General features: G+C 37.7%; 3 protein-coding genes across 4 annotated transcripts in view; 2 read left to right on the top strand and 1 right to left on the bottom strand.

Moving 5' to 3' along the window:
- LOC127844534 (uncharacterized) overlaps positions 1–10,291 on the bottom strand; it is a 52,776-nt gene extending 42,485 nt beyond the window's left edge. For both annotated transcript variants that reach the window (XM_052374864.1, XM_052374871.1), the window contains exon 1: positions 10,007–10,291. In XM_052374864.1, the coding sequence (XP_052230824.1) occupies positions 10,007–10,136 (130 nt within the window). In that variant the 5' untranslated portion in view covers positions 10,137–10,291. The remainder of the gene's footprint in view (positions 1–10,006) is intronic.
- A 7,401-nt stretch (positions 10,292–17,692) lies between these two features.
- On the top strand, positions 17,693–18,688 carry LOC127845002 (uncharacterized). Its single transcript, XM_052375643.1, has 2 exons — positions 17,693–17,771; positions 18,024–18,688. Exons 1-2 carry the CDS (start codon positions 17,693–17,695, stop codon positions 18,686–18,688), a joined length of 744 nt encoding a protein of 247 aa, XP_052231603.1.
- A 148-nt stretch (positions 18,689–18,836) lies between these two features.
- LOC127844930 (uncharacterized) lies at positions 18,837–19,358 on the top strand. Its single transcript, XM_052375528.1, has 2 exons — positions 18,837–18,972; positions 19,057–19,358. Exons 1-2 carry the CDS (start codon positions 18,837–18,839, stop codon positions 19,356–19,358), a joined length of 438 nt encoding a protein of 145 aa, XP_052231488.1.
- The last annotated feature ends 6,019 nt before the right edge of the window (positions 19,359–25,377 follow it).

Genomic DNA, 25,377 nt, shown 5'->3' with positions numbered 1-25,377 from the left:
CTGCGCGGGAATATCCCAAAAGATTTTTAGTCTATCGCCTTAGCCACTAGGCTACGGCACCTTATATTAGGCTCTTAAACCTTCGAAAAAATCGCGGGAAATCATTAGGGGTGCGCTACCTTAAACGTGGTTTATCAAAAGGTATTGCTTAAACAATTGCGATGGAAATGTTATAAATTCGTTTGGGCTCTTATCAGTAAGCTGTAGAGCACACATGTTCCCATATAGTGCTGGTTGGAAGTCTGCCGTTTACACACTGCCCCATCTCGTATAAACTATGTTTTAAAATCGGGATGTTGAAATAATAGCATTATACTATCATAACACATTATCATTTTACTGTTCAAGATTAATGTACGTTTGTTTTAAGTTAGCACGTTATACCTGGAAACATTCTTTTCGAAATATACATGATACTTGTTTTCTACTTTTCAGGCTGGTGAGATCTCGGGATAGGATTCTTGCGCCCATCGCTGACATTATGTGGTTTTGAAACGTTACTGGTGCTTCATAAATTACATTTCCGTTCATTTCATTGCATGTTGCCCATTTGCAATAAAAATGAAAAATAATAATCGTGGACTTTAAGCTTAATATTTTAAATTCTCGCATGATGCACGCATCGTACAATAAAAAAGCGTATATCGTCTCTGATGATTCAGTCGTTGCAGTCTAGATTTATAAAACCTTAACGGCAATAACAACTCGAATTATCAAGTGATTTATGATTCGTATGTCAGAAAATAAAAAATCAGGTGTGGTCTTTATAGTTAAAAAACAATGCAGGTGTCGAATCCATTATGTTGTTATTATCATTATAAGAATTAAATGGTATTTTTCTGTATTTCATCTATGTATGACTATTCGAGAACATTACGCCTAATATCTGCTTACAGGTCGTCATTGTATATGCAAATAAGGCGTTTTACCCGACATTTCATTCAAAGATCAAATGCAGGAAAACTCATTCATTCTAAAATAAATCATCAGCTATACGTTTATATTTTACACACACTTAGACTTTCTATTAGTTGTCGTTACATCATTGAGATGAAATAATTAACATTGGGCGCTATTTAACAGAAACTTTTTCAAAAAGCAAAATGAAACTTTGGGCATTTTGTAAATGCCCAAAAAACAAAAGGTTTCCGAAGAAATGGATTGTAATCGATATAATGACACAGCAGTTTAGTTTAAGCCTATTTATTTTAGCTCGATTGCATCGAAAGCCTAGGGCTTTTATACACGCTCTCGAGTCCGTTTCCTGGGCTTGGTACCAGTACTTTGTATCTTTGGGGGAGATCTAAAGAACGCTCCCACGGTGGGCATCGAACCCGTGACCTCCCGGTCGCTAGGCGGACACCATACCCATTACACCACGGCGACCTCTAAATTTGGGTGACGTACCACTATTACGACAGTCAAATCGGTCCCCATATGTTCATGAGTTAGAAGATAGGAGATAAGAAATTGTGCACACAAGTTAAAGTAAGTTTTCAAACTGCGGAGAAAGCATGAATATAGCGGTCGCTCTCACCCTGTTGACGCTCACCGTTGCCGGAACGCTGGGTGAGTTTGCATCTGTTTTAGATTACCTTAAGGCATTTTAACCCATTTATGCCGAGTGGACTCTCCCATCCTTCTAAATTGGATCAATTTAGTTCCAAAGTTAGGGATGTCTAGTATATTTATTTCTATATTTATAATATTTCTTACAGAAGTTCCTTATAGCAAACAGCGCAGACCCTAAAGAGACGCCGCATGATGCGGAGTCTCATCTGGGTCTACGCTGTTTGCCAAGGCCTTTTTTCTAAACGCTAGGCATAAATGGGTTAAGTCAAGATTAATCATCATGTTTGCAGAAGTTTTCTACTCAATCTAAAATAATTGTCCGCCTTAAATACGTTTCTGAATGCCGGTTGTTATGCATTAGAGAAGAGTTTTGCCAAGTTTATATTTCAACGTATTTTGGGAATGGGACTTCACAGATTTTTTCACTTGGTTCACACATGATTATATTCCTACTTTTCGTCACAGATTTAAACAATAAAAGACCACTGTACCTCAAGGAACAAAATAACATTAATGACTTACACACGTTAAACACGTGAAATATTTCAATAATTTGGATTGTTTGTGTTCCTTTCTTTATATTTTGTGACAATATGTTTAATACTAATATAGGCTAAAGCATGCTCTACATCATGTATCAGCGTGGGAACCGGGTGGTCTATATGTCAGCTTTTTATTTCAAAGGGAAGAAGTTCGAGTCTAGGAAAGGCGTTCCGCACAAGCTTATCGGAGACGACACTTTCCTATTTTATGGATTGCTTTTTATTTAAAAGAAGTTTCTTCAAAACGATAATCTGCTGAAGGGAAGTGTCTTCCTTGATTAGCCTGTGCGGACATGCACTTAGCCCTGTTTCAACAGAGTTAGTATGTATAGTAAAAATGTATGCCTAGTGTCTAAAAAAAGGGCTTTGGCAAACAGCGTAGACCCAGATGAGACGCCGCATGATGCGGCGTCTCATCTGGGTCTGCGCTGTTTGCTTGAAGGAATTTCTGTAAGAAATATACTAAATATAGAAATAAATATACTAGACATCCCCAATGTTGGAAATAAATTGATCCAATTTAGAAGGATTGGAGAGTCCACTAGGCATAAATGGGTTAATGCGACACGAACTTTTGATCAATACGCACATCTCGATGCTCATCTGTACGTGTATTTCAATCAAGAACAATCAAGAGTGAACATGCTAATATGATATTTACTTCCCACACCTTAAATAGTAAAAACCTATTTCCCCCACGCCCTTGAGTATTGAAAGTAACTAACGAACACAGATCTGTTCGATATATACGCAGACGTCCAATCCACTATACCATAGTCACAATGTCGTATTAAAACATGGTATTAAGACCCAAGTAAACCTCATTGGTGATCCTGAGCTTCTGGGTATCTTGAACGTTCGTTTTATGCTTCTTTTATTACTATATTTCCTTCATTTCACTCCAGTATTTGTATCTATAATCCGCCATTTGTACAAGTACAAAATCGTGTAAACCTAGCGACGAAAATCTTCGTGTTGCACATGTATACGGTATATTTCCGCCGCCACCAGCCGGCAGCACGTGCCGTGACAGGTACATCTGGTGGGCAGACGGCTCGGTGGACTGCCTGCATCTGACGGAACCCTCGTTGTGGGGCATGCATAAGGACCCCGACTACTGGTGCAACCACTACAGCCTGACCGACTGTTGCGCCACGTGTACGGCGTTAAGAAACGTAAGAGCACGTGCTTTAAACTGACCAATATTTGAGGCGCGATATGGGAAAACGCGGTTTCATGCATAAGCGTAAACTGTCGTCCGATATAAGCCTGTGCAGAACGCGGAGGTTTATGAGGGACGACACATATAAGCTTTAATGATATATTTCGCTACAGGAAGTATCTACTTAGCGGGCATCACGTAAAGGCGGAACGTGTCGCGCGTGATTATCTGGGGTGACACTTTACGCACATGCATTTCGTCCCATTTTCCCGGAGCAAGTCTTGTTTGTTTTGTTACTTGTTTGTATATATAAACGCGTATTTAAGCAGTATTTTATACACATAATGGTTATAAGTTAACAAAAACGTAGTTGAAAGCACACAGTTCACAGACAGTGTCTTTATTGATTCAGGTGTGTGGGTGATAGGGGGTTATGGGTATACTTTATGACCTCACAACAAGCTGTGTGGCTGTGCTGATTCAAACCAACGACTCTCAGCTGGAGCGACTTGCGCTCCGCCTACTGCGCTAGACATGCCCAGAAGTCACAAAATAGCTTTTATAGAAAAAATATATCAATTGTTAACAGCAAACCGATGCAAACTTTACCGCAAATGTCACAAACACTCGGGTCGGACATGTTCGTTTATTTATTTGGGCTGTGCTCGTGAAAATGGGGATTTAAAACATGTGCGTCAAATATCGTCCCAGATTAGCCTCTGCAGTCCGACTAGGCTAATCAGGGACGACACTTTCCGTTTTTATGATATTGTCTGTTTAAAGAAAGTCTCTTCTTAGCAAAAATCCAGTTCAGGCGGAAAGGTCGCCCCTTAGGCTCATGCATTAAAACCTTTTTTCACAGAGCACGGTCGAAATGTAATACACCAGTCAAACATGACTCACAACATAAGTCGACCTACGTTATTTGATTAAATATTACATAACTGACAATTGTGAGCCGATTTCAATAAACTAATATCCGCGCTGTCAAAACAGCGTATGAACCGACGTCTGTCAGTGTTAAATAATGCATACGTACCATTGTCAGTATGATGCGGTGTCCTGGGATTACAAACTGAGACATAGATTCTGACTTATCGAAGAATACCGGTTCTACTTAATTGTAATTTAGATACTTTTTAATATTGCACGCGTAAAAAGTAGATCGATTCTTCTTCAATGTCTGAAATATTTTGGATACGTTTATAGTACATTAACACGTACATAAAGTGCCTACACTTGCTACTCCATCTTAAAATAAAGACAGTGTTTTCTTCTTCATCAAAAAAGACATTCTTTGCTTTCTTCTTTATTGTTAAATTAATACAATCAGTGTTTTTCTTAGTCGTCAAATAAAGACTACCGGTACTGATTTCTTCGTGGTAAAAAAAGATTACTTTTGATCTTAACCTCAGATAATAAAAAATACAATGCAGACCACATACAGAAGATCTTTCTTCGTATGTACCGAAAGAAAACTATTATCGGATGTTCTAATTATTTAAAGAATTCATTTTATTCTATGGCTCAATACAGGTAATATTCGACTTATGCATATAAAGAAGATTGCCGTTTTCAATAAAGAAGATTGCCGCTTTCATATAATATTGTTACCACTTTTCACTCGACGACCTTAAAAAATGCCTTCCCAGCTTTGGTGTTTTCAATAAACAAGTTAACAAAGACTTTGTTTTTAAATCAAATGCAGTATTCTTGTAGCGAAGTCAATGAACTGTAAATTACGTGTACATAATTATGGATTAAAGCAGTCAAAAAGTCAAACAAATGGTGCAAACATAGTATTAACGTAAATCTGTCTCTTATATATGTCCAACAATGGGGGTGACTATTACATTCAAATAATGATTAAGTATTATATTTAAGTACGTCAGAGTGATTTCATGAGTTCACGTACCGGTAAGTGAGAAACTGGCCTTCTGCCATAACATGATAACTGTTATGGTTTATATACTTTAACAAACGTCCTTAGCTTTTTGCATGCATGCATGACAGAAGCACTTAAAAATAGTTTTCCGCAACATTTCTTAATTTGTATTTCTCCTCCTAAAACACCGCCAATCTATGACACATTTGTAATGATTTTGCAAACAGTATTTGCGACCATTTATATACGACGGTCTTTTTTAACACATATAATTGTTTAAGGGTCTTTTACTTGTAACATTCTGGTAATTTAATAAGGGGTATTGAGCTTTTTCATTCGTGCATTCGGTTCCCATCCCACTTTTTCACATTAGAACATGACCTTGATATACCTACACACAACATTTACAATGCGCATGCGCACGCATTTCGTGTTTATTTTGTAATGATGAGCACTGAAAACGTAGGGAAAAAGATGAATCAATGCAACTGCACAAATAGCTTTATGTGATAAAGAGAAATCATTCCCATATGTATGTGAATTTCAAATCCTGCAGCGCAACCTTCGTTATTCGGATTAAATATGCAGTATACAATGTTTTTCTTCCTACATATTCAGAAGCTCAAACCTTACAGCTTGATTAAGTCAATAATGCCCCTTACTCCCTTCAGACAGTTACAAGAAAAAATACTCCTTACTTTCTAAGTATCGGTCCTCTTCATAGTATCGTGCCTTTAACGAAAAACATTCGAGAAGTGGTGGAAAATTAATGCTGTTTTTTTCAATTTTAAGAAGTTGTAATTTATTTTTTGTTTATATATTACCGATCATTCCCGGTGTTCGTTGGAAAGTAGGTCATGTTTATTCCAGGGTGATGCAATGATTTTTAATTACGTAACACAATCATGTTAGTTTGTTTATGGATTATGAGTTGTGTTATCAAATGTCGCTTTTTTTTTAATGAAATGTAAAAACGTTTTAAGAACAACATGAGCAATGGTTTCGTTTTACCATTAAGTTACTATTTTTTAAGAAAAAAAGCACATGCGCATATTAACAAATCTTGGCAACCAATCAGAATGGCCTAAACTACGAGACAATTGTACATGAAGCAAATTACTACAAGGAGCTAAGTATAGCCAGTATTTTGTCAGAACATTGCCGATTTAAATGCAGTTTTCGTCGTTATGTTCAAGAATACACATTTAACTATAGAATGACATTTAACACATGCGTGTTTTTATATTTGTTCACTTCCAAAATTCGTATGAATAAATTAAGAGGGACGATACTAGGGATAGACATGCAACTGGTGTAATAGCAATAAAAATATATCTATTCTAAATAATATGTTCTTGCCTTTTGGAGACGAAAGCAACTGTAATTACAAATGTACAAACTTTTGTTTGGAGATTGGACTTGTGACCGATCGAAACTCGTGATTTTCGTAGTTTATTGTGCAGTGTGTGCGTTGTTCATGTTCAATGATATTTCAATAATTCAATTTCTTGTTTTTAGCCATTGCATTTATTTTTCAGGAGGGAGTTATTCCAGGGTAAAACCACGTCTGTGGAGCTATGATAGTGTTGCTCCGTGTATACGCATGCTTAATCGATAAAAAATATTGAGATAATTCAACTGCTTTTGATTTCTAGAAACAAGTGACTGTCTGTCATACATATCAGCAACCTAATCCCAGAGATGGACTGATCGTTTAGACATGAAGTTTCTACTTAACAAACATACAATCAAGCCATGGTTGAAGAAAAAATGAACTGGTTGCCGAAGGTGAACAATAACACTCAACTGAAATCCGTTATTCCAGGTTTAATTTTTTTCGTATTAGCTTAATCCATTTATGCCTAGTGGACTCTCTCATCCTTCTAAATTATATCAATTTATTTCCAAAATAAGAGATGTTAAGTATATATTTATTTCAATATTTAGAATATTTCTTACAGAAATCCCTTCAAGCAAACAGCGCAGTCTCTGATGAGACGCCGCCTCATGCGTCTCATCATGGTCTACGCTGTTTGCCAATGACTTTTTCTAGACGCTAGGCATAAATGGGTTAAGTTTGATTAATATTTTTCTAAAAAAGCATCAATAAATATACTCGTAGCTTGCAACTGTAACGAATAACTTGACATGGAAAAACACATTTTTTAACTTGAATATGATACCTTTATGTTACCTTTTAATTTAAACTAGACGGATGAAAGAGATGATTGAAGGATTCATACTCGAATGTAAAATAGTTTTTTATTGAAACAACGTTGAGGGTAATAACCATTAAAAACAAAACTTTAAGAACTGGTGCATTAGGACAGCAAAATTAACTCCTTCAACCTTATTCGGAGGTGTCATTAATATTCAATCAATCTTTACAAATGTATTTAATGACAGTCGTTTTTACTGCTAATGACGTTTGCCATTTCATGTCCGCCGACCGAATGAAATTGAATGGATTTGAAAGATGGCATTTTAAATGACACCACTGACTATATTCAATTGCGTTTCAAAAACGTGTTAGGTCCTTAATTATCAATACGTAAAATGCCCATTCCGCACTCCCCATCCATTCATACTTTCCAATGCTTTTAATGGAAAATGATCGATGAAATAAATAAACATGATGCATAAAAAGTCAATATTAACATATCTGGTAATCTTTTTAGTACATGGCATTCAAATGCATTCATGCTCTGGATAAATATTATAATTTCAAATTGATAGATGGATGTTTCCGTCTAAGAATCTTTTTATTAAAATTTGAAAGTGTAGTCTTTATGCCCAGGCTAATATACATTTCTGCCGAGTTCAAGTATCAATCGTAGTTAATTTATTTGATTTACAATTTATTTCTCTTATAATACTTTTTATTGATGTTTCAGCAATGGCGCCTTTTCAAAATTACGGAAAATATCATTTTCCTTCCATCTGATCATCAGATGAATAAATCTTTTGAATATATCTTAGGAACAATACACGAAGTGTTTATAAGTGTTTATACTAAACTTGGTTTTGTGTTGTAAAGGAAAATATTGAATGAATTTCATACGTGTTTCATCTTGTGTTTCAGTGAGTAGTACTTTCATCAAATGTAATCAATTAAGCCGCGTTCTGAGAAAACTGGGCATAATGCATGTGCGTAAAGTTTAGTCCCAGATTAGCCTGTGCAGTCCGCACAGGCTAATCAGGGACCACACTTTCCGCTTTTATGACATTTTTCGTTTAAATGAAGTCTCTTCTAAGCACAAATCCAATTCAGGCGGAAAGTGTCGTCCCTGATTAGCCTGTGCGGACTGCACAGGCTAATCTGGGACGACACTTTACGCACATGCATTATGCCCAGTTTTCTCAGAACGCGACTCAAATGTAATCAATTAATCGCGATCTGATCCAGCAAACAAAGCTACTGATATACGTTTTCTTATAATCGGTTTACTTAAACTATCAGTATTGAATGCTATATGACATTTAAAGGTCCGTACAAAATAATAAGGGCTTTTCTTATAATATGGGAACAACGTTATTGTGAAACAAAAATTGTAATATAAATAACAGGGCAAAACAGGTCCAAAGTCGCTCACGTAAGACACAAACGATCTGACCTGTTTTGTGCAGCCCAAGATATTATTAGAACAAATATTCTGACCAAGTCATGAATATTGAACTATACATGTGACTTTTAGAGTGTTCACAAGGTTTTACTATAGACATATAGTAAAAATGTCCTGCCTACCTGGCGGTCATGCTCTTCAACAAACCGGAACCATTTTCAAAGTTATCAAAAAAATCATTAGAATAAATGTTCTGGCCAAGTTTCAAAAAGATTGGACAATAAATGTGATTTCTAGAGTATAAACACGGTTTTACCCATATAAGGAAAATGCCCTGTCCCCTGGTAGCATTGTTTTTCAACCAACCCAAAACAATTATCAGCTCGTCCAATATATAATTGAGATAAATATTCTGACCAAGTTTCATTAAGATCGGAAAATAAATGTGGCCTCTAGAGTGTGAACAATGTTTACAAAAGCCATATAAGGAGAAATGCCCCGCCCCTTGGCTGCAATGTTTTTCAACCAACAAGAACCATTTTCGAACTCGTCCAATATATAATTGGTACAATTCTTCTAGCAATGTTTCATGAAGATCGGACGATATATATGGCTGAGTGTTGACATGGTTTTCCTAAAGCCATATAAGGAAAAATCCCCAACCTTCGCCATGTTCTTTATCCAACCGAACCCATTTTCGAACTCATCCAAGAAATCATTGATACAAATATTCTTACCAAGTTTCAAATTCATAAAGATCAGACAATAAATGTGGGTCTATAGTGTTAACAAGGTATTACTATAGCAATATATGGAAAAATGCTCCGACCACTGGCAGCAATGTGTTTCAACAACCCGGAACCATTTTCGAACTACCGGAAGTCCAAGATTTTCATTGGCACTAATCGCCTGACCTAGTTTTATGAAGATCGGGCATAACTGTCGCCTCTAGAGTTTTAAACGATGCAAATGTTGACGTCACACGACGCACAACGCACGACGGCTAAAAACGAACACAAAAGCTCACCATGAGCACAGTTTGCTCAGGTGAGCTAAAAAAGTAAATAGTATTCAACGCCATTATAATACTGTTATAATAAGAACAGACACCTATCTCACTACTTGCTTTTCCCAACATTTTCTATAAGTCACAAACACTAAGTATCGATATTGACAGTTTTGTTATATACAAAACGACTAACTTTCGAGTAAGCCTAGGTTGGATATCCGGCGACTACTACGAACCACTGTCCAACCTATATGCAATGTCAAGGTCACTTACCCGATTTTTGCGACTTGAACAGCTCCGACTTTTTGCGAAACCATGGCAAAATCTGTTCGATTTCAGCGTCCGATCGTTCATCCGGGCACTTTGACACAATGTGAATCACCTTGTCATATAGCAGAGACATGTCCTTGGTCTGCGCAGTTCACTGATCAAAAGTATATTTTAAAACAAAAGCCCTTAAAATCGAGGCAATGACGGTTGTAGCACACATCCATGAACCAATGGCGCATTATTGTCAACGTCGCACATAGGTTGTCCGTTCGGTTTAGCGATTTAAATTGGACCTACAAAACAAGTAAAACCGTGGTTAGATTGATAACCAAAATCTTAAATAAAGTAAAAAGCGATTATTAAAATTTAAGAATGGACGGACAGGTGGACAGACAATTTAACGATTAGACAAAACGAGCGTCATTACAATCGTATGATTGGTTTTACTATATACTAAGACCACCAAGAATCACATTTAAATGACATTCTTAAAGAGTAATACATGAACTAAAAATAATATCTTGATTACGAATGAAATTAGAATCTATGGGATTATTTTTTGTAAACATGATTTGCTAATGAGTTCTTTGACCTCAAGCACGTCGCTCCTTTAAAAATAAACAATTATCAAATATTTGTTTAATTGTCTTATTTAAGGTCATTAGCTATTACAAGCCTGTGTATGTATTGTATGAAAACCATTTAACACGAATAAGTTCTAAATCAATCCCGAATATGGCACTACTCACATTCCAGAATATTCAGGTAAAATTTGCCTAAACAATACTTAACGTTTACACTAAGAATTGGTATTAATGGATAACAGAAAATAAAGCAGTAATAATCAGCCTAAATATCTAAGCTATTGGAAGGGAGACATAAAGATACAACAGTAATCATGCATTAAAAGCAGAATATGCCACGTTATTTTCCTATTATTCATCATGCATTAATCAGTGAAGTTATTATCGCTGAAAACAAGCAGGCGTACCCGGTGATCGTTAACTTAAATGCGGATTCGTTTGGGTTTATTGGCTATGAATATTATGTGATTAATTCACACAGAACACATCAAAACACCATTTGTTTATCGTATATTGCATTTAATAGCTGAAAACATATTAGAGCAACAGTTCTGAAAGTTCTACATTGTGCATGTTAATAACCAAACTTTTATGCATTTTAAAAGACAAGACAAGCCAATTTATTTCGTAATGAAAGGCCACCGGCCCAAAATGCAATATACAGACATGTCATATTATACATACATGCGTTGTGAATAGTTTTATGTTTGTGCTTTGCGCATTAAGAAAAATATGAACAATGCTTTTTTCTTCAATTTAATATAATTTTTCGTTTATGTCAGACGGATAAGATTAATTTCTTCTCTGTTTCCACTATACCAAGAAAAAAAGGTGCATGTTACGTTCTTCGTGAAATTTAGAACTATAAAAATATACATGAAAATCGTTTTCAATGACACAAGTGTTTTCTACATTTAGACAATGTGTACAATATATAAGATCATGTTCTATACCAATATATCGCCCAGTTTCGATAAGAAACTTGTGGTTGGAACATCTACACTTTGCAAGTGCTTTTCTATAGTAGAATGGTGTTTTAAGCGAAAAATATTTTTCTGGTTCAGACAATGATTGATACATTCTATATGTTTCACATCGAGACGGGAAGCGGACGACAACGAGCGAGGCATGGTATTGTTATGCGCATGGGGGGGGGGGGGGGGTAGAGGGTTAGCGTAAGGGTTAGGGTTAGGGGTCGGGTTTGGGTTACGGAATATTTTTCTGGTTCAAACAATGATTGATACATTCTATATGTTTCACATCTAGACGGGAAGCGGACAACGACAACGAGCGAGGCATTGTATTGTTATGCGCATGGGGGGGGGGGGGTAGAGGGTTAGCGTAAGGGTTAGGGGTCGGGTTTGGGTTACGGAATATTGTTCTGGTTCAAACAATGATTGATACATTCTTTATGTTTCACATCTAGACGGGAAGCGGACAACGACAACGAGCGAGGCATGTTATTGTTATGCGCATGTGGGGGGGGGGGGGAGGGGGGTAGAGGGTTAGCGTAAGGGTTAGGGTTAGGGGTCGGGTTTGGGTTATGGTTAGCCTTAACCCATACCTTAACCCTAACCCGACCCCTAACCCGACCCCTAACCTAGCAATAACCCAGGGTTATCGCCCCTATACCATGCCTCGCTCGTTGTAATTGTCCGCTTCTCCATCTAGACGAGTCGAATAAATTCCCTGACCATTTTTGCTTGTAAGAACAAATAAGGCGATCTTTAAAAAGTTGTAAAAATACATCAACATTACCAACATCATGATTCTACCAGATATAACCCACACAATAATTAAATACCAGACTTTTAACAGACGTAACACAATTGGTCCCTCCGATTTCACCCGGGCGTTTCAACATATTATAACAGTTTTTGGGGTATCTATGGAATGGCATGTGAATACGTTAACACCAGTACTTTACACAATTGATATGATAGTCTACACATTCCTAATCTTTCAACCTCCCCTAGAGCCATATATTGTTGTTTGACCTATTTATACCAAGAAAATCTTTGTTAAATTGAGTCCGGATTTGTTCTATATTTTAAGGAAAAGGTATGGCCCCAAATGTCCGCCTCGTATGTATAGATTGGCTTTACCATTGAGTCAAAAAGTTTGAAATACTCTTGAAGGTCAAATTTTCCAAAATAGCCTTGGTAGCTTTTATCGCATTGATGTTGTTTTTTGCTTGCATTGCCAGCTAAGCTTTAGACTTGGACAAACATAATTTAGGAGTAACAGTTAACTCATGTATTTGAACACTGATGTAACAGTTACACGATTTCAAATATAGAAACAATTTTCCAACTTTTCAATGGGCCACCATTTCTGAATACAATTATGTCGGTTTTCTTTTTATTACAGTCATACCATTTATATGTCAAAAATAAAAAATACTATATCAGTTGACGCTGTAGTTCAATAGCGGTTTCAGAGCAACTCCCAACATCATCCTCAAATAATATACACTGTATTTTGGGAACATGTTCAGTAATGAAAATCCCTTGATGGCCCCGGTTACGAAGTTAAAGGGATAACTTATTTTTAATATGAATAAATTAAAAATGATCGTGCTGGTTACAAAAAAGGATCTGTTCTAAATTACTCTGTCCACTCTCATTTAAACTTTGTTAAAACGATTCGATAGAAGGCACATGCCTATATTAGTTTTCCTGTTCATGCGCGTTACACGGTTCACATCAGAATCAATTTACTGGGGGGAAATTTGTTCGTTATTTTACCCGTCTGCATCCGAGTTATTCTTAGACATATGAAGATGAAATGTGCACATTTTTTAAGGAGGGTGCTTTTGTATGACAGTGCTGTAAGTACAGAATTGCATGTCATAGATTCAGTTAATCGTGCAACTTACATTAGTCGTTAACGTATAAGCCTTTATATGTTCTTCACTTTGGTAAAACGTATCTATGAAGTTTCATTTAACACAGTACCTTTTTTCTTTTGGTCATAATTTTTTTTAATGTCTTCGCAACAATTTTATACATCAGGCATTCAATGTTTTAGAGTAAGTCTCTCGAAAACATACACCAAAATATACTTTAAATGCTTTAAACGGATTGTTTATAATTGACAACTTTTATACATTTTTATATATCTATCAGTCCATTTGTCTTGGTCATATTTCTTTTGCGTATTTGTATTTTGCCAAAGGCAGCTTGCCGAATCGCGAGTAAACTTTGAAACTTGAAACTTGAATTTATAGCAAGCAAAAGTGCTAAACGTTCACGTATCGTTGTACAATTAAACAGAGAAAGTATCTCTGGTTTCGAGCAAAGCTTTATCAAACCAGTCGACTTTAAACATTACGTGATTATAATCGATCGACTTTAAACATTACGTGATTATAATCGATTCAAATAGAATTCATTTCATATGATTTAAAGTCTTATTTTATTAGATTTAACACTCTTACTATGAACCGTACAAAACATTTTAAATGTTAACAACAAGACATAAAATAAGAAAAAAATACAGCTTAAATCCTTCCATGAGTTTTTATGTATTGTCATGTCCTTTTCCCGTCCGATTGCAACAAGTCGTTGATTCTAACGCAACCATTCTGGTCTCTAAATTTGGGCCGCGCTCTGGGAAAACAAGGCTAACTACATAGGAGTAAAGTATCGTCCCAGATTAGCCGGTGTAGTTCGCACAGCCAAACCTGCAATGCCAATGTCATCTGGGCTGGATTTTCGTTCAGAAGAAACTTCCTTTAAACGAAAAGTCCATAACAACTGAAACTAACCAAAATTGCCTGTGCAGACTAAACATGCTTATGTTGGACAAACCTTTCGAGCTTTCGAGCATGCATATAGCCCGGATTTCGCAGAGCGCGGCTCATACATTTTATACCGTCTATCATAACCTACCCGTTTTACTACAACACTTGTATAATAAAACGATTATTATCAATGCTCTTTCCCATTCCACGCAAAGCTAAATCCAACAGCAGGCATGAGTATTCCTCAGAAAAAAGAAAATTTTGTATGTCAATGTTCTGCGAAAGAGTTACCAGCAATTACTGCAATAAATGAAATTGAAAATGGGTGCTATTTGCATGTTTAATTTATAAATTATTTATAAAAAATCGTTTAAGTGCATAACGTGCTTTGTATTGGAAAACGATGTCAAGTACAAACAAGGAATACTACTTAACATCTAACAATTCCCCGCGATAGACATGTTTGATATAAAGATGATAAAAGTATGCGACAGAAAAAAAAACATCGATATAAAGTTTGCGTGTTGAATTTGTAAATTTGAACACTGTTACATATGACATTGACCGAGCGTTTCGTCAACATGCGTTATGTTAACAAATCAAGCTCGTTTGATAAATTCTAACTTTCTTTTTTCTAATCTGCTTATACTTTTTATTGCGTTCTTCGTGTCGACGATTTAGTTTTTGACTTAAAAATTAAAAAAATAATAATTAAATGTGCCTATTTTTTTATTATTAATTAACTGTTTGAGATTCCGTTGTTATATGGTTTTATTGAGGCCTATTTTAAAGATTTAGTTATTTTGGAAAATTATAACGCGCCGTCTAGAAAACGTATTTTCCAAAATTTATTTATAAAGAAATTATAAAGAATCCAACAGCATAGATATGTAATGTTTATTCGAGCCATTCCGCAATTTTAAGTATTTCAAGATTTACAACGCTATTTAACCATTTGTACCTTCTATCTTTTGCCTCGCGTACATGATTTTTTTGTCGTTATAGATATTATTTTTTCATGTAAGATTTCATTAATATTTCATCAATATTATATAACAGTGTCATTTTATACACATAAAAGTAAAAGAAAGAAACAGTGTTTTAATACGCGTCCATATTTGAGGGACATATCATCTGTTGACAGTTGTCGTGTAAAACTTTGTAAAAGCAATGAATTTAACCATTAAGCATGTAACATTTCAGTAAGGAATCCTTCAATACTTTTAAATGTTTAATTTAAATATTTAAGACAATTGAAGGGCAAGTAAAAATGGTATAAAATATTTTTTCTACCTCATCTTTAGGCGCTGTGTGCCTGTTCCATTAACCCTTTTATGCCTAGCGTATAGAAAAAATGCCTTGGCAAACAGCGTAGACCCAGATGAGACGCCGCATGATGAGACATCAGGGTCTGCGCTGTTTGCTTCAAGGAATTTCTGTAGGAAATATTCTTAATATAGAAATAAATATACTAGACATCCCTCATTTTGGAAATAAATTGATCTATTTTAGAAGGATGTGAGAGTCCACTAGGCATAAATGGGTTAACCGACTAATTGTGCGATTATTTCACACGAGAGGGTGATTAGGATTTCGTACAAGCTATAAAATGCACACTGTCTAAGTCGAAAACAAGGTAAACAACTGTTCACACGTTCAATAATTTTAATCTGTGGTAAATTAATCAATGGCATTACACTGCTAACACTGTACAACGTTGAAGACAGTTTATTAAATTTGATTTTAATAAATATGAACATACCTTATTAATGAGCCGTTACATTTCCAGTTTGTAATTTAATTATGATCTCTTTAACACAATTTACCCTGTAAAAAAGTGTATTTGTTAACTTAAGTCCTCGACATGAAGCATAGGTATTCTTTAAAGAAAAAAAATAGGTATGAAGCAAATCAATGTGAGCCGTTCTGTGTGAAGGTTTAATGCAGTCCGCACAGGCTAATTAGGGATGACACTTTTCGCTTTTATTGCATTTTCTGTATAAATAAAGTCTCTTCTTAGAAAATTCTAGTTTAGGCGGAAAGTGTCGTCCATGATAAACCTGTGCGGACTGCATCTGTGAAGAGACTTTACGAACATTCATTAAAGCCCCTTTTCACAGAGCACGACTCATATATATCGTAATACATTCTAAATGATAATGCATACATTATAATAAATACCAAGTTTGATGGAATCAAATACTATTAAAAACAATAACCTTAACTTACTTCCACTCTTTCAAAATCATGTAATTTATTCCAAGTGTAAATGAGAGTCGTTTCTATGTATAATCTATGTATTATCATTTCTTCAGCTAAGCTCCTTTTATATCATCCGCGCACCTTCAATGAAGTAGCGAACCTGATCACCAGTGCATTAATAGGAATTATAAATAACGCTTCCATGCAGTTCCCATACTAATCTATCCAAGCGTTCGATTCATACACACAAAATCGCCGCGACACTTCACAATATCTCCCAACCGTATACCCGATTATCGGATGTTGATGATGACGACGGTGAAAATTGCCAGTGATTATAGTTTACATAGTAATTGCAATAGGCAGTTGGCGATTACAGAGTTAATCCATCGATTGATATCGGTGCTGTTTTCGTGGCTGTTTGTGGCCGATTGTATCCAATAATACAGTCAATGGCCAATGCATTATACAGATCGAACGACTCAATTCCAATTACGGTTGAATTTTCATGACTTTTGTATGGATCTTCAGTTTTATTATAGAATGAGTTTGATTTTAAATACATTTGATGAATACTGCGTACTCCAAATATCGATCAACAGTCTAAATATGTCAATAAAACATATAATTGCTTGTCGTCCTATTCGATTCTTTAACAATTCTTTATGCGTGGCATAGAGATTCAGTTGGGCTTTATACAAAGTCAATTAGAGACGTGCATATGCAATAGTTAACTCCGCCAAGGACTGTCCCAAGCCCGTGATGAAAAAGGAAGAGGGTTGGGTGTGGGGCTAGCAACTCCACTCCGTGAAAAATGCTTGCAACGAAAACGACAACAAGGGAACAAGCGACAAACGGCGCCGGGAGTGAAGCAGACCAGGCAACTGGACTTATGAAGGATGGGGATCAAAGCCGCAAGGACGTCCCCATCCCGATAGCGGAACTCTTGACGCCAAAGCGATGGATCAGAGTTGGATGTTGGAACGTGCGAACACTCTACCAGACTGGAAAGCTAGCGCAAGTAATGAGTGAGCTGAACCTATACAACCTGACCCTTATGAGAGTAACAGAAGCAAGATGGACTTGCTCTAGCAAGCAGAAGGTGAGTTCCGGAGAAGTCATCATCTGGTCAGGAAGAAATGACAAAGACACCTCAGGATGAACTCCAAGTACTCCAAGCTGTCTGTTGTTGTGGGCTTTCGCACCAATAGACGACACGGAAGAAGAGGACAAGGATGTATTCTACGAAGCTCTTTAAAGTGTTTTAGAGGACATCCCCCAACACGACGTGCTGATGTTGCTCGGCGACTTCAATGCTAAGGTTGGCTGCGACAACGAAGACAGAGAAAGGACCATGGGACGACATGGAGTGGGTGTGATCACCGACAACGGGGAGAGACTATTCAACGTCTGCCAACAGAACGACCTTGTCATAGGAGGGACCCTGTTCGCGCACAAGGAGATCACAAACTAACATGGACATCACCAGACGGCAGGACCCAGAACAATATCGACCACATCATCATCAACGGTCGGTGGAGGCATTCTCTGCAGGACGTGCGTGTGATGCGACATGCAGACATCGGCAGCGACCATAGTCTTCTGGTGGCCAAGGTGACTTTCAAGCTAAGGAAAGCCAAGACGGGAGACATCAAGAACCAACACTACGATGTGGTCAAGTTGAAAGACCCAAAAGTGAAAGAAGAGTTTAGGCTAACCCTCAGGAATAGATTTAGTATTTTGGAAGATGAGGCAGCACTGACCACCGAAGGCTTCAACAGAGTAATGAAAGAGACAGGAGAGGAAATTCTAGGCTTCAGAAAGAGCAAGAAGACAAAATGGATCTCAGCAAAAACGTGGTCTCGTATAGAAGAAAGAAGACAGATAAAAAAGAAACTGTTGGACACCAAATCCTTAAGAATTTCAAAGGAGTATAGTGAGAAAGACAATGTGGTGAAGACATTAGCCAGAAGAGACAAGAGGAGGTACATAGAGAGGCTGGCAGAGGAGGCGGAGACGGCAGCCGAGCACAATGACATGAAGACAGTGTACCAGAACGCCATGAATCTGAAGGGCGACTACGGCAAAAACCATGACCTTCCAGTGAGGGCTGAAGACGGAACTCATGTCACTGTGGAAGAGGGGAAGCTGTAGAGCTGGAAGCAACACTTCGAGTCCATCCTAAACCGCTGAAGAGGACATTGACATCAACCTCGGCAACATCACTGTAACGGAAGCCAATGAAGCCATCCTTAAGTTGAAGAATGGGAAGGCGCCTGGCGACGATGGAGTGTGCCCTGAGATGCTGAAAGCAGAAGACACAGTGACGCCGCAGCTTCTTTGCCAGATTCTTCAAACGATTTGGGACAGTGACGAAGCGCCAAGCGACTGGAAGACCGGCAACATCAAACTGCACAAGAAAGGAGACCTGGGGAACTGTAACAACTGGCGTGGCATCACTTAGCTATCTCTTATCAGTAAGATCTATAGCCGCATCATCCCCCAACGCATCACAACAGCAGTGGACGGTATTCTTCGCCAGGAACAGGCATGCTTCAGGAAAGGCAAGTCCTGCATCGAACACATCTTCGTCCCGAGGCAGATCCTTGAGCAGTCTCATGAATGGAATGGATCCCTCTATGTGGTTTTTGTGGACTTTGAGAAGGCCTTCGACAGCCTACACCGAGACTCCCTCTGGAAGATTCTGGGACATTATGGCATCCCTCAGAAACTTGTCAACGTCATCAGGTCCTTGTACAAAAACTTTGAGTGCAGAGTCGTCCACAACAACCAGCTCACTGAACCATTCAAGGTGGAAACTTGAGTGAAGCAAGGGTGTATCCTCTCGCCGCTCCTCTTTTCAATGGCAATTGACTGGATCATGCGCCGCGCTACAGAGGGAAGGAGGCAAGGAATACAGGAATGCTTAATGCTTAATGCATAAAGCGTTGTCCCAGATCGGTCTGTGGATTTTGTTCAGAAGATTCTTTCTTTCCACGCAAAATTCCATAAAAGCTAGAAGTATTGACCCTGATTAGCCTATGCGGACTGATAGTTATATAATCACCTGGGGCCATTTCAATAAACATCGTAGTGCACATTTACGATTCGATACATTTTTCGAAGATGCATAATTGCTTAAGTCTATCATATGATTATAAAGTTTCAGTTCTTAATGGATTGCATTGGCATCTCTAGCGCAGTATATACTTGATGAGCATGGCGAACTAGTTCGTCTACTTATTAAGATTACAAAATTCTCTCGTAAATTAAAATTGTCGTACGATCGTTTATGAAACGGCCTCCTGGCTGATACTGCCTGCTGCCCTGTTGTCGCAAGTAACATACCTTGCTACACGTCACTGTGCACCTTCAATCTGGCTCATTTTGTTGGTGTATGGGTCCCATACTTTGGTGTCATGCTTAATATAACGCATTTCAAGCGTGTAATAGCATCGGGTTTTCCAATCCTGCGGTAGCTCCTAAGATTGTAGAATGGCAAGAGAATTGCTCGCTTATTGACCGCGACTTTGGTTTTCATGCAATATTTTTTGCGATGAATTTCGCAAACACGAAGTCTTCGTGATCGTTGGTGAACACGAGGCATGTACGGAAACGAGCTTTCTCGTAATGTATTATCACCTCGCATTTATGCAATTTAGGTTCATCATCTAGTCACTTTTCTCTATTCCGGAATCTGTCCAAATCATCCCTTAAGACTTCGGGGCCCATACGAGAGCTTATCTTCTACTAAGTAAGAGTATCATTTGCAAACAGTCGCGAACGTGGCGACATGGTGATCAAAGGGGTCCGAGGACGGGGCCTTGTTGTGAATCGGCAGTGACAATGGAAGACGCTGATGTGATTCCTTGAACAAAAACCTGTTTGATGGATGCTGACTTCATTTTGGGTTCATTTTAGATGACAGCTAACCATTGCGATATCGTTTTTGTCGCGGCGTTCCTCTTCAATTAATGAGAAATGTTCTTTGAATTGCAATTTTTAACGATATATATAACAAAGTTATGTTGAGCGTATCTACCTTCGGTACGTGTGTGCTTCTACTGGATCCTGTACCGATCCATATCTTCTTCTTAATCTAAGATGTCATGAAACAACGACTGTCAGTGGTCAGTATTTTAATTGGATACTGAGCATGGGACAAATAACGTCCATTAGCATTTATCACAATTACAAAAGCGGAAGCAGTCCGCCAGCTTTTGTCAAGCGATTGCATATCATAAACGATGCGTGTACAAAATGTACCATCATGGTTTAACAGTGACACCGCCTTTGTTCTCTTAATACCTTACCTAATGTATTATGGATTGATCTTAAATGAACAGGGACAGTGCTTATTGCATCGGCTTTATAGATTTGTTCATTTCTCTCACTGTAATAAATGCGTAGCCAGCGGACTCAAATATACTGTCGTTATGACATGGTTTTAACTATTTATGATTTCTTTATTCATTTGACGTGTCAGTTCGTAAAAACACGATAGTGCGATTTCATTAAATATGACAGCTGGCTGGTAGATAGATATTCAGAACATATCCGTTGGTGCGAATCATTTATCATTAATCAATCTTTTAAACAAGGACCTACATAGTGTGCTTTTATAAGTAGTATTAGGTATTTAAGTATGATCTTTTAAATCACGGTTACTTAATAATATTAATATTTAAAATTATGATTTCTTCAAACAGTTGTTTAATCGGCGCCCTTTTCCGTAGACACAGTTATTTTAAGCTCAAACCAATATTTTATGAGCCACATTGTAACAATAAGTTTCATTTCAATCTTTATAATTGATTTAAAGCCTTAAATTTATAACTGAAATTTGCCTTTGCATTAATGAAATAAGAGCAGGCAGACCGGCGGCTATTGTAGGACAATTACGTAAACTATAGAAATCCGTAGTTTCACCGGGACACGAATCCTCTTAACACGATTGCCTCATTTTATTGAAAACGAAAATAGGCAGTGTTGAAATGTAGATCACTTTAAAACTTAAGAAGTTGTTAGATGATGCTTTACATATAATTGTCATGCCTGTTTAGCTCAATGTAAAATACATACACATTTGTTTTATATTGTTATATCACGAAACAAATATGGCCTTGCATACAAAATGTTTTTTTACCCAAATGTAGGATAACACATCTCAATAAATAAACTTATTGCTTGCATACAAAACTTATAATAATTATATTCGTACAGTGATCTTGTGTATATTTCTATTTTTATAACATTTGAGTAATTTTCCCGTAAGTTGCTTTTCCAACGTCGTCTTATTCATTATTATAGTGTACTAATGTAGACAATACTTGAGATTATACTGTTTATATATTGTGTTAAGTCCCCAGTGGTAACATAATACGATGTCACCGCAATACAAGCTGTTCATACGTATTTAATTTATTTCATGTTGGGAAAACGCCATTTGTTATTGCAAAATATCACTGGACAAAAATATCATTTTCACTGGACGCATCAGTCTGTATATAAGTTCCACATGCTATCTACTTATTTACGTGAATAAAAACAAAATATATATAATTATGCCGACATTGGTGACATCCCTGCACGTTTACTTTTAGTACGATACCTTGAATGTAACAATTAATTCACTTGTTAAGGAAGGTGAATTTGTTTAAAATGACTCGATGATGAATGTCAACCAAGTCGAAAAACTGACATCTGATGTCAATATACAGCACTTGTTCAAATGTTAGCAGAATATTCCATCTTGTAAATTACTCTTCTTTTTTGTTCAATTGTAAAGCGTTATATCGATATTGATCTTTTTCAACTGATAAGGTGTTAAGGAGCTCTTTGTGATTTTATCTAATATTGCCAGTTCAAATTCATCATAAGTTTACGTTCATGCCAACTGTCTATGTTGTAATCCCACCTCCTCTAATATCTCGGACTTTAATCACGTGGACTAATTTTTGGAGAATTTCAACAAATCCAAAATATGTTGAAAATCTGCAACAGATAAAAACTACTAACTGCAGAATTCTTCGTGAATTTCTAAACATCCGGTCCTTAGTGCCACCTCGGAATTAGCCTTGGCTCGTTTATTAAGGGGACCTTTTCACAGATGTTTGCATGTATTGAAGTTAGACATTAAAAGCTTTATATTGATAAATGTAAACATTGAATCTAAAAAGCTCCAGTAAAAAAAAAATATAGAAAGACAAAAAGTAATCCTTTTCAAAAAGGCAAAGGTCGTCATGTGGCGCAAACGGAAAATAAGTCTCACATCCAAAAATTATTATTTTAATTATTTTTTTCTCGCACTAAATCAACATCTTAGACATACGATTTGTAAGATTTATGGTTTGTTTCGGCGTCCCTTTATGTCCATGTCATACCTTCTTGGCAGTAGTCACTAACAAAGCCTGAGAAGATAAAAATGAAAATGGCAGATGTCAACAATGTAACTTCCGGCAGAAGTGTACTAGTGTCCGGACATAAAAACTCGCGGATACCAAACCGTTTCTGTTGACTCTAGATGCATTCCCTGATGATCTGTCTTAAACATGTCTCCATGGTATTGGCATTACTTCTCCTACAATCTATCGAAGCCTCTCCATCAACATTCTATGCACCAAATCTTAAGTTCGCCAGATCCGGTAACCGTCATCCCCACCCAGGACCAACCTATAGATTCCCGTGCGGCGTATGTGCAAAGTCATGTAAATCTAATCAAGAATGTATTGCCTGTGATTCCTGTGACCAGTGATTTCATCGTAAATGTATGAACATGCCACTAACAGTCTTCCAAGCAACGAAAAACATCAGCTGGATTTGCTGTACTTGCGGACTACCAAACGTCTCCACTACTCTTTTTGAAACAACACACATTGACTCCATTGCAACCTCGATAGCCACAGAAAATGCGTACAGTATACTATCTCAAAACAACGATCAACCCAAAAGCCCAAACACCACACAAAGCAGCTCCACATCCTATATCAGCTCTATCGGCTCTCCAATGCACACTTCTTCACCCGCAAGGAAACCCACCATATGCAGCAACAAAGATAGCAACACTCGGTCCCTACGCGTACTTGTTATCAATGTCCGAAGTATACGGGCTAAGAAAGCTGAATTCTGGCTACTCCTAAAAGTGGACAGAACCAGGCATTTTAATTGGAAGCGAAACATGGCTGCACCAGGGCTTCTATGAAAGGGAAATAATCCATCCTGGCTATCACATTATATCTAGAAGGGACAGAACCTATAGCCTACATGGTGGGCTTATTATCGCAGCCGAGGACAGTATCGTTGGCACGGAAATAAACATAACAACAATCACTGAGATCTGTGCGGCCTCTATTGAAAGGGCAGGAAGCCAACCCCTAATTGTTTGCGCAGTGTACCGTCCACCTTGCACAGACCAAGCTTACATAGAAGAAATGTGCCTTAAGATCAGGGATTTACATTTCAACTACACTAAGTCCACCATCTGGATTTCAGGTGACATTAATCTCCACGACATTAACTGGGTCAGCTCTATTATAGATGGAAACTCTAACCAGCTGTTAATTGACGCCATCTTTGATGCAGTCTCTGAGCAAATAGTAACATTCCCAACAAGAAACAACAATACACTCGACCTCTTCATTACAAACATACCATCCCTCATAGAAAGTCATGACCCCTTCCTGGAATAAGTGATCATGACATCGCACATAAACAACGACCAATCAGCCACAAAATCCGCCTCTGGAAACAAGCAAATATCGAAGGCCTAAAACAAATGGATAGAAATGTCTCATCTGATTTCACCTCAAAATTCAGCGAGAGGACAGACGCCGACACGCTTTGGTCCAACTTCGCAGAATTCTGCACGACAGCCATTGACAGCAATGACAAAGTGAAAAAAAATAACTTCATCAAGATACAGTCAATCTAGATAGAAAGCTTTCTATCTGGTTGGAGTCAACGGGTACTATTTAAATGACAGTTCTCCAACTCAGGCGACGTCACATCAGGCGTCCCCCCAGGACTCTTAACTTGGACCTCTGCTCTTTCTGGTCTACATCAATGACCTTTCAGGCACTGTAACCTCAAAAACATGGCTCTTTGCAGATGACACTCTCCTATACAGAAGGATAAAGACAGCACAAGACGCAGATTTTGATTTCTTACAGAAAAGGATTGACAGATGTACTTCAACCTTTCAAAGTATGAAGTAATACACATCTCCAAAAAGCGGCACCTCATAAAGTCAGAGTACCTTATTCATGGTCAGAAGGTTGCACCTGTAAAGGTAGGCAACTACCTTGGTGTAACTATCTCGGATAACATGTCCTGGAAACCACATGTAGCTGCAGTCACCTGGAAGGCAAGCAACAGTCTAGGCTTCCTGAAGCGCAACATGTCCAGCTGCCCACCCAGTGTCAAAGAACGTACATTCTCCACCTTAGTGCGTCCAATACTGGAGTACGCTGCATGGGATCCTCACACTCAAACATGTATCGACCAACTTGAAGCAGTCCAGAGACGCGCTGCTCGCTTTGTGAAATGGGATTACCGAACTACAAGCAGTAGTTCACAGATGATAGCAGACATCGGATGGCAGCCCCTTCAAGCGAGACGCCGAACATCTAAGGTTACCATGATGTACAGTATAATTAATAACCTTATTGATATTCCGTCTGACCCCTACCTCCGCCCTGCTATATCATCCACAAGAAGCAGCAGTATTAGATACATCGTACCATACTGCAATACTGACTACCTCCGACACTCCTTTTTTCCATCAGCAACAAGACTGTGGAACCAACTGCCTAACCACCTTGTGACGGCTCACAGTCTTGAAGCGT

Source organism: Dreissena polymorpha, chromosome 1, assembly GCF_020536995.1.
Source record: "Dreissena polymorpha isolate Duluth1 chromosome 1, UMN_Dpol_1.0, whole genome shotgun sequence".
Taxonomy (NCBI): domain Eukaryota; kingdom Metazoa; phylum Mollusca; class Bivalvia; order Myida; family Dreissenidae; genus Dreissena; species Dreissena polymorpha.
Note: the sequence above shows the minus strand (reverse complement) of the source record. Positions and strands in the feature narration are given on the sequence as shown.

Excerpts from the sequence above, each read along its gene's own strand:
- LOC127845002 (XM_052375643.1), top strand. The coding sequence starts at position 17,693 with ATGAACTCCAAGTACTCCAAGCTGTCTGTTGTTGTGGGCTTTCGCACC. Across the intron at positions 17,772-18,023 it reads CGGAAGAAGAGGACAAGGAT|ACGGCAGGACCCAGAACAAT; the intron begins GTATTCTACGAA and ends GGACATCACCAG.
- LOC127844930 (XM_052375528.1), top strand. The coding sequence starts at position 18,837 with ATGCTGAAAGCAGAAGACACAGTGACGCCGCAGCTTCTTTGCCAGATT. Across the intron at positions 18,973-19,056 it reads GAAAGGAGACCTGGGGAACT|TGGACGGTATTCTTCGCCAG; the intron begins GTAACAACTGGC and ends TCACAACAGCAG.